Source organism: Eimeria maxima, genomic scaffold (assembly GCF_000499605.1).
Source record: "Eimeria maxima Weybridge genomic scaffold, Emw_scaff327, whole genome shotgun sequence".
NCBI classification, from domain to species: Eukaryota; Apicomplexa; class Conoidasida; order Eucoccidiorida; family Eimeriidae; genus Eimeria; species Eimeria maxima.
The window spans coordinates 2,221-14,720 of record NW_013563809.1 but is presented as its reverse complement, the minus strand read 5'-3'; the positions used below and the strand labels follow the sequence as shown (position 1 = coordinate 14,720).

Here is a 12,500-nt window from a genome sequence, read left to right as displayed (position 1 = left end):
TGCTGCTGCTGCAGTTGCTGCTTCCGCTGCCCGTACCAAGAGTATAACTGCTGCTGGTTCTGCAGCAGCAGCTGGCGCTGCACCTGCTGCCACCGCTGCTTCTCCTGCTGCTGCTGCTGCTGCTGGTGCAGCAGCGGCGGCATTGGTTGCGCCTCCGCATCTTCTGGGGCTTGACGTGGCCGTTTGCCTTCTGCATGCATGCATGCATGCATGCACCTAAACCCTAAACCCTAAACCCTAAACCTTAATATTTACCAGACTAAATAATAAAATGGTTGAGTGTGTGCAGCAAAAGGGTTCAGTGTTCTATTTCCTGCTGCTGCTGCTGCTGCTGCTGCTGTACTTCCTGTTGAACCAGCTGCTGTTGCATCAGCAGTGCTCTCATTTGCTGCAGCTATGTATGGGGCTCAAGCTGCTGCATTCGCTGCAACTGTTGCTGCTGTTGCTGCTGCTGCTGCACCTGCTGCACCTGCTGCTGCTGCTGCTGCTGCTGCTGCTTACGTTGTTCTGTGGAGGGCGGGGGGCAGTTTGGCAGCGAAGCAGAGCGGCGCTCCCCTTGCACTCGTTGTAAAGAAGACCGTTGCTGCTGTTGCTGTTGCTGCTGCTGTTGCTGCTGCAGCTGTTGCTGCTGCTGCTGTTGCTGCTGTTGCTGTTGCTGCTGTTGCTGCGGATGGCTACTTGCCTGTTGCAATCTCGAGGGTTGTTGTCTCATATACATTTGCTGCAGCATTAAACGCTGCTTCTGCAACCGCTCCTGCTGCAGCAATTGCTGCTGCTGCTGCAGTTGCTGCTGCTGCTGCTGCAGTTGCTGCTGCTGTCGCAGCCTGTTGCTGCAGCGCAAGTGCGAGTGCACACTTGCTCCTCCTCTAAGGGTTTGTGCTGCAGGAAGGAGACACTCATGAGGAGGAGACACCTCCCTCAATACCTTACGAAAGGGACAGCAGCACTGCTGTTGCTGCTGCTGCTGCTGCAGTTGCTGTTGCTGGTGTGGGGGGTGTATATGGGAAATCGACGGCGGCCAAGCGGGGGGCCGGAAGACTGTGCTGCTGTTGCTGCTGTTGTTGCAGCAGCAGCAGCAGCATTTGCTGTTGCTCCTGCTGTACAAGCGGAACCTCGAGGTCCGGCATGAGCATCCGGTGTTGCTGCTGCTGCTGCTGCTGCTGCTGTGGCTGCTGCTGCTTGTGCTGCCCCAATTGTTATGGGCATACCTGCTCAAAATGCTGCTGCTGTTAAAGTTGTTGCTGCTGCTGCTGCCCCTGCTGCAGCTGCTGCACACCCATTGAAAAGGTTTGCGAGCAGCTATTTGTGCAGCACGCTGCTGCTGGTATGACTGCTGGCCGTGTTGCTGCTGCTGCTGCTGCTGTGGTTGTTGCTGCTGCTGCAGCTGCGGTGGCTCCAGCTGCGGTGACTGCAGCTGCGGTGGCTGCTGCTGTGGCTGCTGTTGCCGTTGCTGCTGTTGCTGTGGCTGCAGCTGTTGTGGCTGAAGCTGGTGTTGCTGGTGTTGCTGTGGCTGCTGTTGCTGCTGTTGCTGTGGATGTTGTTGCTGTGGCTGGTGCTGTGACTGCCCCTGCTGTGGCTGCTGCTGCTGCTGCTGTTGCTGCTGCTGTTGCTGCTGCTGGTCCTGCAGCAGTGAAGCTACTGCAGCATCCATCCTCTCTCCCGCAGACGCTTGCCGCTGCGCCGTAGGACATTCATTCTTGCTGCTGCTGCTGCTACTGCTGCGACTGCTACTACTGCTGCTGCTATTACTGCTGCTGTTGCTGCTGCTACACCTAGTGCTACTGCTGCTGCTGCTGCTGCTGCTGCTGCTGCTGCTGCTGCTCTGTAGGGCCTCGAAGTCCTTAAAGAGCTGCAGCCAAGCATCAAAATTGCCAGAGATAAGATAATAAGAAGTACAAGGAGAACGAAGGAGGCCTAAGGCCTTAAGCTTAGGCAGCAGCAGACTCCATCGATCTGCTGCTGTTGCTGCTGCTGCTGCTGCTGTTGCTGCTGCTGCTGTTGCTGCTGCTGCTGATGCCACTGAATTATCCTCAGAAAAATAACCTTTGGACAACAAGCGCTGCAACAGAGGCAGACCTGTAGACACAACAAATGCAGCAACAGCAACAGCAGCAGCAGCTGCTGCAGCAGCAACAGCAGCAGATGCAACAGAGGAGAAGAAGCAAAAGGGGAGACAATAAAGAAGAAAAAAGGGACACGTGCTGCAGAGACACCCCACAGATAAAGGAGACAAATAAATTGCAGCATAAAAGGAGACGAACAATGTAATGACAAACCCTAAACCCTAAACCCTAAACCCTAAACAAAACAGCAGCAGCAAAATTATTAATAGGCTAAGATGTTGCTCTCTTCTAGCTGCTCCTCTCCTTCCCGCTGCTGCTGCTGCTGCTACTGCTGCTGCTGCTGCTGCTGCCCCACCTGATTGCAAGAACTTGTTGCCGTGCTGCCAGTAGTTGAGGTGAGAAGACAACAACTGCCATAGCTGCTGATCCTCTGCCTCCCTATACACCCCATCTTTAGTTCTTGCTGCTGCTACTGCTGCTGCTGCTGCTGATGTAGGTGTTATCGATGCTAGTGCTGCTGATGCTGCTGATGTTGGTGATGCTGCTGTTGTTGGTGCTGTTGCTGCTGATGTTGGTGTTGCTGCTGTTGCTGATGACGTTGGTGATCCGCCTGTTGTTGCTGCTACTGTTGCTGCTGCAGCTGCTGCTGTTATTTCGGTGTCTGCTGCTGCTGTTGCTGCTGCTGCTGGATGCTGCCGCTGCCTAGGTAGCTGCAGGGAAAGCGGCAGCTGCAGCAGCATCTCCTCGCCCTTGCTGCTACAGGTAATGGTGGTCTTCCTGCTGCAGCATCAGCTGCAGCAGACTCTGCTGCTGCTGCTGCTGCTTCTGCCTTTGTTATCACTGCTGCTGCGGCGGCAGCAGCTGGCAGGTTATTGCTGTGGTTGCCGTCAACTCAAGGGCTGCTGTGCGCCTTTTGCTGCCCTTTTCCTCCCTTCCTTTTACCTAATCAAATAGATTAAAACATATTTTGATTAATGTAAAATAGAAGAAGAAAAAATACGTTTAATTTGCTGCAATTAGCAGCAAAAGGCATCATCTGCTGCTGCAGCACAGAGGAACGGGTCCTTGCCACGCCTCTAGCTGTCTGTCTGTTTGTTATCTTTATAATATATTGATTTATCTTATTCTTTTTATATTTGTTTATTGATTTAATTGCTAATTAAATCAAAAAATAAAGAAAAAGGACAAATATATTTACTAGAATACCCTCCATCGATCGTATGATGAGTACGGGTACCAGGAGTCAGAGAGGGCCCCCTGGGGGGCCCCCCTTCTTGGTTGAATATACAGCTATTGCCTCTTTCTTATGTTAATATTTAATTACATTTAATTAAAAATAAAAAGGATCTAAAAGATCTGTGCTGCTAGGCACCGCAAAGAATAAGAAGGACGGGGAAGGACGCGGGGTCACCAAGAAGTGACTCGACTGCTCATAAACCCTAAACCCTAAACCCTAGACCCCAAACCCTAAACCCTAAACCCTCATATGTAGGCTTGTTTCCTTGATTTCTCCTGTTTCTTTTAATGATCTTAGAATTCCCGCTACATTTACGAGGGTGTTCAACCCAACACTCGTAAACCCTAAACCCTAAACCCTAAACCCTAAACACTGAAGGGGGTTTCGGTGCCTTTCCCTATTTATGAGGGTTTGCATATTTCCCCTGTTTATTAATTAGGGTTTATTAGAGATAAAAAAGGGAAAACAGCAAAGAAAAGGGTTTAGGGTTTAGTTGTTGTCTTCCTCAGGTCCTTCAACTAAGGAAGAACTACGTGCTTCTTTAGACAGCCTTTTTAGGATGCTGCTGCTTCTCTCACCTCTGCTGCTGCTGCTGCCGCTGCTGCTGCTGCTGCTGCTGCTGCTGCTGCTGCTGCTGCTGTGATGGTGCTTAAGGAACCCTAGCTGCTCCCTCAACTTGTTGCACAGCTGCAGGGTAGACAGCAAAGTCTCCCTCAGCTCGGTCTCTCGTCGGCATATCTCCTCTGCAGTTAGAGACGTCCGTGCACGGTGCTGCAGCAACAGCAGCAACAGCAGCAACAGCAGCAGCAACAGCAGCAACAGAACGGTGTCAATGAGTTTATTAGAGAGAAGAAAACACCGTCTTTTCCTTTCTTAATCGTAAACTACCGGGATACAAGCAGTTTAGTATGACTGAAAACTCTAGGGTTTAGGGTTTAGAGTTTAGGGTTTAGGGTTTAGGGTTTAGGGTTTACAGAGGGTGGAGCCGCTCCAATTCCTGGGAAAGCGACGCGATATTTTCTGTATAATCGCGGATATTCATGAGAAATAAATACCTGCAGTAACAAAAGCATCCAATCCTATTCCAATTAAACCCTAAACCCTAAACCCTAAACCCTAAACCCTAAACCCTAAACCCTAAACCCTAAACCCTAAACCCTAAACCCTAAACCCTAAAAAAAAAAAAAATAAAGACGTACCTCCATAGGTATTTTTTTAATAGTTTGGTTATTATTATCAACAACTTTACAGATTAATAAATTATTATTATTTAAATATTTTTGTGCTTTGTATTTTTTATTCAGGGAGAGAGCAGTAGATAGACAATTAGCTTGTGCAATTTTTCTTAATGCGTCATGATTTGCTGCTGCTTCTCCTTGCTGCAGCAGCAGCTGCTGCTCTTTTTCACGTATTTTCTCACGTATATTATATGCTGCTAAATATCTACCACGTAATGTATATTCCTTCTCTTGCTGCTGCAGTTGCTGCAATATACGCTGCTGCTGCTGCTGCACCAGCACACCAGGTAAGACCGGGCGGAAACCACAACTCTTAGGACGAGGACCCCATAATTTGCTGCTGCTGCTGCTGCTGCTGCTGCTGCTGCGTAAACGTTGGGGACCAAATAAACCTTGAATATTCGTGCTGCTGCTGCTGCTGCTGCTGCTGCTGAAGAAAGAAGGCATACTATCTCTGCTGCGACGTCCTAACCAAGGAAATATTGTACCGGGATACTCACCCTCTCCCTGATCCTGCTGTTGCTGCTGCTGCTGCTGCTGCAGCAGCAGCTGCTCCCGCTGCCAGGCAGCAAACCCCTCCAAGACACTCTGCCTCTCTCTATCCATTATGCTGCATCTGCCTGTGCCTAGATGGCATCTTATCTCATAAGGAGTAGGGGTAACAGCAACAGGAGCAGCAGCAGCAGCACCAGCAGCACCAGCAGCAGCAGCAGCAGCAGCAGCAGTTTCGTCCTTTTCTTCTTCTTCCCCATCATCAAATATACCACCAACATTTACCTGCTGCTGCAGCAAACGGAGAAACTCAGGATCGTTTGCTGCTGCTGCTGCTGCCATCCATTCAGCTCTGCTGTCCCTTGGTGCAGCAGCAGCAGCAGGAAGACTATCATCACCATCAGCAGCAGCAGCAGCAGTAGTAGGATCCCCTCCTTCTTGTTTACCTCCATCTCCTGCTGCTGCTGCTCCACTCTCACCAGTAGCAGCTGCAGTTGCTGCTGCTGCTGCAGCAGCAGCAGCAGCAGCATCAGGTGCAGCAGCTGGATCGTCTAGACGAAAGGAGACACTTAGCCTAGTTGGCGTAGTAGCAGATTGAGACCTTCTGCTGTTACGCCTGCTGCCGAGCCCCCCGCTGCTGCTGCTGCTGCTGCTGCTGCTGCTGCTGTTGGCTGCTGCCTGGGCCTCAAGGCCAACTTGCTGCTGCCATAAATCAAGCTCCTGCAGCAAACGCTCTAAGGATTCGTCTCCTTCTGCTGCTCCTGCTGCTGCTGCTGCTTCTGTGTCTGTTGCATCATCTGCTGCTCCTCTGTCAGCTTCTGCTGCTGCTAATGCTGCTGCTGCTGCAGATGCAGCAGCAGCCTGAAGGGCAGCAGCAGCAGCCTCCAGCGAGCTTCTCCTCCTGGATACTCCGCTGCTGCTAGGCTGCAGTTGCGATTTTTGACGTTGCTGCCTTTGTTGCTGCTGCTCTTGCTGCAGCTGCACCTGCTGTTTTTGCTCTTGCTGCTGCTGTTTCTGCTGCTGCTGCTGCTGCTGCTCCTTCGGTTGCTGCTGCTCTGTTTTCTCCTGCTGCTCTTGCTGCTTCTTTTGCTGTGCTTGTTGCTCTTCTTTTGGTTGTTCTTGTGGTTGCGATTTCTGCTGCTGTTGCTCCGCTTGTTGTTGCTGCTCCTGCTGCTGCGGTTGCTGCTCCTGCTGCTGCGGTTGCTGCTCCTGCTGTTGCGGTTGCTGCTCCTGCTGTTGCGGTTGCTGCTCCTGCTGTTGCGGTTGCTGCTCCTGCTGTTGCGGTTGCTGCTCCTGCTGCTGCGGGTGCTGCTGCTGCACCTCCTGAGTTGGCCCTACAAGCGGCTGCTGCAGCTCCTGGTCAGCTTTCTCTTTCTGCTGCTCCTTCTGCTGCTGCTCCTTCTGCTGCTGCTCCTTCTGCTGCTGCTCCTTCTGCTGCTCCTTCTGCTGCTCTTTCTGCTGGTCCTTCTGCTGCTCATTCTGTTGCTCCTTCTGCTGCTGCTCCTTATGCTGCTCCTTCTGCTGCTGTTCCTTATGCTGCTGCTCCTTCTGCTGCTGCTCCGTCTGCTGCTGCTCTTTCGGTTGGCCCTTCTGCTGCTGCTCCTTCTGCTGCTGCTCCTTCTGCTGCTCCTTCTGCTGAAGGTTCTCTGAGGGCTCCGAAGATTGTTGCAGCGGTTGCTGCTGCTGTTGCTGTTGTTGCTGTTGCTGCTGTTGCTGCTGCTGCTCAGACTGCACCTTCTCCTCCAGCTTTGGCGTTTGCTGCTCTTCCTGTTGTGATTGTTGCTGCTGCTGTTGCTGCTGTTGCTGCTTCTGCTTCTCCTCCTTTGACTGCTTTTGTTGTTGTTGCTGTTGCTGCTGTTCCTGCGGCTTCTGCGGCTGGTCTTGCTGCTGTTGAGGTTTCTGGTGCTGCTGCTGCTGCTGCTGCTGTTGCTGCTGCGGGTTCTGTTTCGCCTGTTGCTGCTGCTCTGGCTGGGGCACTTGCTGCTCCTGCTCTTTTGCTGGCTCCTGCTGCTGTTGCGTCTGCTGCTGCTTCTCCTCCTTTGGTGCCTGTTTCTGTTGCTGTTGTTTTTCCTGCTGCTGTTTCTGCTGCTGTTGCTGCTGATCTAGCGGAGGCCTTTGCCCCTGCTGCTCTTCCTGTTGCTGCGGTTGCTGCTGCTGCTGCAGTTGCTCTTGTTTCTGCTGCTCCTGCGGCTGCTGCTTCTCCTTTCTTGATTCTTTCTGTTGTTGCTGCTGCTTCTTTTCCTCTGGCTGTTTCTGCTGCTGCTGCTGTTGCTGCTGCTCCGGCTGCGGCCCTTGCTTCTCCTCTGATGATGATGGTGTCTCTTGCTGCTGCTGTTGCTGCTTTTGCTGCTGCTTCAGCTGCTGCTTCTCCTCCTTTGACTCATTTTTGCGCTGCGTCTCTTGCTGCTGCTGCTGCTCTTGCTGCTGCTGCTGCTCTTGCTGCTGCTGCTGCTCTTGCTGCTGCTGCTGCGGTTTTGAGGAGTCCTCAGGGAGCGGCGAGGAAGATTTTGTATCAGCGCTCGTTGGAGGCTTTGATGCTGTTCCAGCAGCAGCAGCAGCAGCAGCAGCAGAAGCAGCAGCAGGGCTTGATGTCTGAGGCTTTAGCAGCAAGAGACTCTTCCTTGCTGCCCCAGCAACAGCAGCAGCAGCAGAAGCAGCAGCAACAGCCTCAGGGCTTGACGTATCGGAATTTAATTGCAGGAGACTCCGCCTTGTTGCCCCAGCAACAGCAGCAGCAGCAACAGCAGAAGCATCAGCAGCAGCAGCAGCAGCAGGTCGCGGTGTCTCAGGCTTTAGCTGCAACAGACTCTTCCTTGCTGCCCCAGCAACAGCAGCAGCAGCAGCAGCAGCAGCATCAGCAGGCCGCGGTGTATCAGGCTTTAGCTGCAACAGACTCCTCCTTGCTGCCCCAGCAACAGCAGCAGCAGCAGCAGCACCGGCAGCTTCAACAGGAGCTGCTGCAGGAGCAGGAGCAGCAGCAGGAGCTGCTGCTGCTGCTGCTGCTGCAGCTTCTGTAGCATGTGACAAAGTTGGCTTTTTGTTATTTTGTGTAGGACTACTGCTTGCGTCTGTTGCTGTTGCTGCTGCAGCATCGACAGCAGTTGCTTCTGTTGCTGCGGCTGCTGCAGCATCAACAGCAGTTGCTTCTGTTGCTGCTGTTGCTGCTGTTGCTGCTGTTGGTATATCTGCATTACTGTCTTGGGTTCTACGCGAGTTTAGCTGCTGGGCACTCTCCACTGCTTGTGTTGCTGCTGCTGCTGGAGCAGCAGCAGGTCCCGTCTCATCCACTCTTGGGGGCCCCCCAGAGGGGGCCCCCTCATGTGGTGGGCCCTCTGCAGCCATCCAAGTAAGGAGGTTTACGTTTCTCCTGCATCAGCAGCTCCTGCAGCAGCAGCAATGGCAGCAGCAGCAGTGATTGCAGCAGCAGCTCCTGCAGCAGCAGCAACAGCAGCAGGGGATGCTGTAGTAGCTCCTGCTGCAGCAGCAGCAGCAGTATAAGTTGCTACAGCAGCGGCATCTACTGCAGGCCCCCCTGCAGCATCTGTTGCTGCAGGGGCCTAATGGATCAAGAATAGGTGTTGCTGCTCCCTGTGCTGCTGCTTCAGCTGCTGCTGCTGCTGCTGCTGCTGCGGCTGCTGCGGCTGCTGCTCAGTCATTTGTTAGGCTGGACATTAAGGGAACTATAATTGACTAAAATAAGATTTTTTATGCAAAACAATTAATAAAAATAAATAAAAACAATAAAGAAGAAGAGAAAAGAAGTTTTTTTCTTTTTTTTTCTTCTTTTTTCTTCTTCTTCTTTGCTGGCTGTGATCTAACTATTCATCTTTTAATTAATTAAGTTATAATCAACATATTAAACAAATTATTTATTTATTTCAGCAGCAGAAGCTCTGAAACAGCAGCAGCAGCAGCAGCAGCAGCAGCCACAGCAGCAGGAGCAGGATCTGGCTGCCGTCGGTGACCACGTGCCCACGTATTGCTTCTTTCTTGTTTATTGCTAAATAAAAGGAAAAATAAATTAAATTAAATTATAATTAATTAATTTAATTTATTTATTTATATTTATTTATTTATTTCTTTTATTCTTTATATATGCAGCGCCGTTTCTTCCCCTAAGTCGGGGGGGGGAAAGAGCAGCAAAGTGACCCCGATAATGATGGCTTGCTGCTGCTGATGGTTTGCTGCTGCTGCTGCAGCAGCAGCAGTAAACCATCAGCAGCAGTAACACTGCAGCAAAAAGGCAACATTACCGGCTGCCCTGATGCTGCTCGTGTTGCTGCTGCTGCTGCTCGTGTCGCTGCTGTTGATGGTGATGCTGCTCGTGTTGCTACTGCTGCTGGTGATACTGCTGCGGCTCCTGCTGCTCCTGCTGCTGTTGCTGCAATTTTTATTGTTGCTGTTGCTGTTGCTGTTGCTTCTGGTGCTGCGTCTGCTGCATCTAATGAGGGGAGACACCGCAACCCCTAAACCCTAAACCCCAATCCTAAACCCTAAACCCTAACCACCGACGCTAACGAATACAAAAACATTAACGCAACAATTGCTGCACAAAACATGAACTAGCAACAGCAGTATCTGCTGCAGTTGCTGCTCCCTGTTGCTGCAGTTACTGTTGCCTGCTGCTGCTGCTGCAACAGCAGCAGCAGCAGCAGATGATGATGATGATGCTGCGGTTAGCATGCCAACAAAATCATATAAAAGCCATTGGCCGTGGCGCTCTTGTGGGAGCAAACAACACCTAAACCCTAAACCCTAAACCCTAAACCCTAGACCACCAAGTATTTTGTCAATATGCTGCATGCGCTCTCTGAACTGCAGAGGAGCTGTCTGTACATCGCAGCGACCGTAGGAATCCCTAAACCCTAAACCCTAGTTGAGGGTTTGCAATGTTACTGCTGCTGCTGCAGCCTGAAGCCAGCTGCTAGGGTTTAGGGTTTAGAGGAGCTAAACCCCCACGCAGGCGCAGCACCAGATGTATGACTGTCTTGTCCTGAGGCAAGACATCCATCACAAACCCTAAACCCTAAACCCTTCCGCAAACCCTAATCCCTAAACCCCCACACCTAAACCCTAAACCCTTCCATCCCTGTCCCGACATGCAAGCAAAAAGAGTTCAAATTCGTGTCCTAACCCCTAATTCTAAACCCTAAACCCTAAACCCTAAACCCTAAACCCTAGGCCTACGACCTCCATCCCTAAGCGGTGGACCCTAATCCTTAAACCCTAAACCCTGAATTCTAAACCCCTCAAACATAAAGCCCGAACCAAAACCCTAAACCCTAAACCCTTAAACCCTTAAACCCTAAACCCTAAACCCTAAACCCTACAGTAAGATTATAAGATTCAAGAGTATCCTCATCCTTCATGTGTCTCCCTCCAACAATTAGTCTCTGCTGATCAGGGTTTAGTCCCTCCCTTTGCTGCAGTTGCTGCTTTAGCTGCAGCACAGTAGAATTAGGGTTTAGGTCCTCTAATGTTATTAATTTACCTGCAATACACAACAATAAACCCTAAACCCTAAACCCTAAACCCTAATACAAGCTCCAACAGAAAAGGTTAATTCTCTTGCTGCCCTCATCTAAAAAATTGACAGTTTAGGGTTTAGATAGGTGGGTTTAGGGTTTAGCTAGGGTTTAGGGTTTAGCTAGGGTTTAGGGTTTAGCTAGGGTTTAGGGTTTAGCTAGGGTTTAGGGTTTACCATTCATTGCTTGTACTTGCACAGACAAACCGCCACGCAGCTGCTGCAGCAAATTGCGGCTAGAGGGCAGCAAACCCTTCCCTTCATTCTCTGCAGCAGCAGCAACAGCAGCAGCAGCAGCAGCAGCAGCAGCAGCAGCTAAGCAAGCAGCAGCAACAAATGCGACCAACATCCATAACAAGCCAGCAAGATGCTCGCGTATAACAGAGACTAGGGTTTGTAGATTAGGGTTTAGGGTTTAGGGTTTAGGGTTTACGTAGATGTGGGGTCTCTGTAGGAGAGGTAAGGGGCAGCAGCAGCTGCTGCTGCTGCTGCTGTCCTGTCCTAAGTGCTGCTGTGGGGTTTATCCAGCTGCTGCTGCAGCAGCACAGCGTCACTGCTGCAGCAGCAAACAAATATAATTGCGTGCGCATGCTGCTGTTGCTGTTATTGCTGCTGCTGCTGCTGCTGCTGCTGTTGCTGCTGCTGCTGCTGTGGCCCTATTGAGGCAGCCCGCTCCTATTGCTGCTGCTGTGGCTGCCGTTCTAGCAATTGTTACAGCCCTTGCTGCTACTGTTTCTGCTGCTGCTGCTGTTGCTGCTGCTGCTGTTGCTGCTGCTGCTGTTGCTGCTGCAGACCCATTACCTAGGGCCTTGTGTCTCCTTATGTAAGGATTAGGCAGCAGCCTTTGTGTCTCTGTTTGTTGCCGTTGTTGTCTCCTTATTAATTAATTATGTATTTAATTATAAATATATTAAGCTGTATATACACCTCAATATACAAATTGCTCCTATCTGCTGCTGCTGCTGCTGCTACTGCTGCAAGGAGTAGCAGCAGCTGCAAGGGCCCCCCCCCAGACAGGCCCTAGGCAGGAGGGGGCCCCTCTGCTGCCCAATTTTGTTGATTTAATTTATTTAAATAAAAAATAATAAATAAAATTAATGAATAAATAAGTAAATAAATAAATAAATAAATAAAAATAAATATTTATTAATAAAGGCATAAAGGTGCCTATACACCGCAAGGCAGGAAACCCTAAGGGTTTCTTATATATAGATTAATACTATATAAATAAAAAGAAATAAAAAAAAAATAAATTAAATAAAATAATTAGTAAATAATTATATAATTATTTTTTATTTATATTTATAAATAAAAAGAAAAATAATAGTACTGCAGCAGCAGCAGCAGAAACAGCAACAGCAGCAGCAGCAGCAGCAGCTCTTTCTATTCATGCTTTATTTATAACAAAGAAAAAAAGGGTTTAAGGGCTGCCTAGGGTTTAGTAATCGAGGGTTTAGTAATCGAGGGTTTAGTAATCGAGGGTCTAGTAACCGAGGGTTTACGAATCAAGGGTTTACGAATCGAGGGTTTACGAATCGAGGGTTTAAGAAGAAGGAGGGTTTTGTACAAAATGGTTTGAAAAGAAGGGTTTAGGAGTCGAGGGTTTAGGAGTTGAGGGTTTAGGAGTTGAGGGTTTAGGAGTTAAGGGTTTAGGAGTTGAGGGTTTAGGAGTTGAGGGTTTCGGAGTTGAGGGTTTACGAGGGTTTAGGGTTTAGGGTTTATAGTAGATAAGGGTTTAGTAACTGATGGATATATATAAGAGGGTTTACAAAAGAGTAAAGGTTTTATGCCTTAAGGGTTTATTTACACATTAAGTTTTTAGGGTTTAGGGTTTAGGGTTTAGGGTTTAGGGTTTAGGGTTTAGTAGTCTATAGGTTCATCTAAATCTGAATCTGCTGATTCATCTTCATCGGCATAAATCTCTTCATCCTCAAAATGAATATCTA

At 49.8% G+C, this 12,500-nt stretch overlaps 3 protein-coding genes across 3 annotated transcripts in view; all 3 read right to left on the bottom strand.

The window, feature by feature from the left end:
- EMWEY_00028490 (hypothetical protein) overlaps window positions 1-2,803 on the bottom strand; it is a gene marked incomplete at both ends in the record, with an annotated part of 4,052 nt that extends 1,249 nt beyond the window's left edge. Inside the window, 4 exons of the mRNA XM_013478232.1 lie at window positions 1-190; window positions 502-824; window positions 1,209-2,076; window positions 2,419-2,803. The exon at window positions 1-190 is cut by the window's left edge and continues 1,249 nt beyond it. Coding sequence (XP_013333686.1) covers window positions 1-190; window positions 502-824; window positions 1,209-2,076; window positions 2,419-2,803 — 1,766 coding nt within the window. The remainder of the gene's footprint in view (window positions 191-501; window positions 825-1,208; window positions 2,077-2,418) is intronic.
- A 1,535-nt stretch (window positions 2,804-4,338) lies between these two features.
- On the bottom strand, window positions 4,339-8,372 carry EMWEY_00028480 (hypothetical protein, conserved; the record flags this gene model as incomplete). The annotated part of the gene is made up of 3 exons (XM_013478231.1): window positions 4,339-4,379; window positions 5,039-7,567; window positions 7,967-8,372. 3 exons carry the CDS (start codon window positions 8,370-8,372, stop codon window positions 4,339-4,341), a joined length of 2,976 nt encoding a protein of 991 aa, XP_013333685.1.
- A 1,447-nt stretch (window positions 8,373-9,819) lies between these two features.
- Window positions 9,820-10,738, bottom strand: EMWEY_00028470 (GM14032, related; the record flags this gene model as incomplete). The annotated part of the gene is made up of 4 exons (XM_013478230.1): window positions 9,820-9,860; window positions 9,984-10,023; window positions 10,361-10,521; window positions 10,732-10,738. The coding sequence occupies 4 exons, from the start codon at window positions 10,736-10,738 to the stop codon at window positions 9,820-9,822; spliced, it is 249 nt and encodes an 82-aa protein (XP_013333684.1).
- Window positions 10,739-12,500: the final 1,762 nt, after the last annotated feature.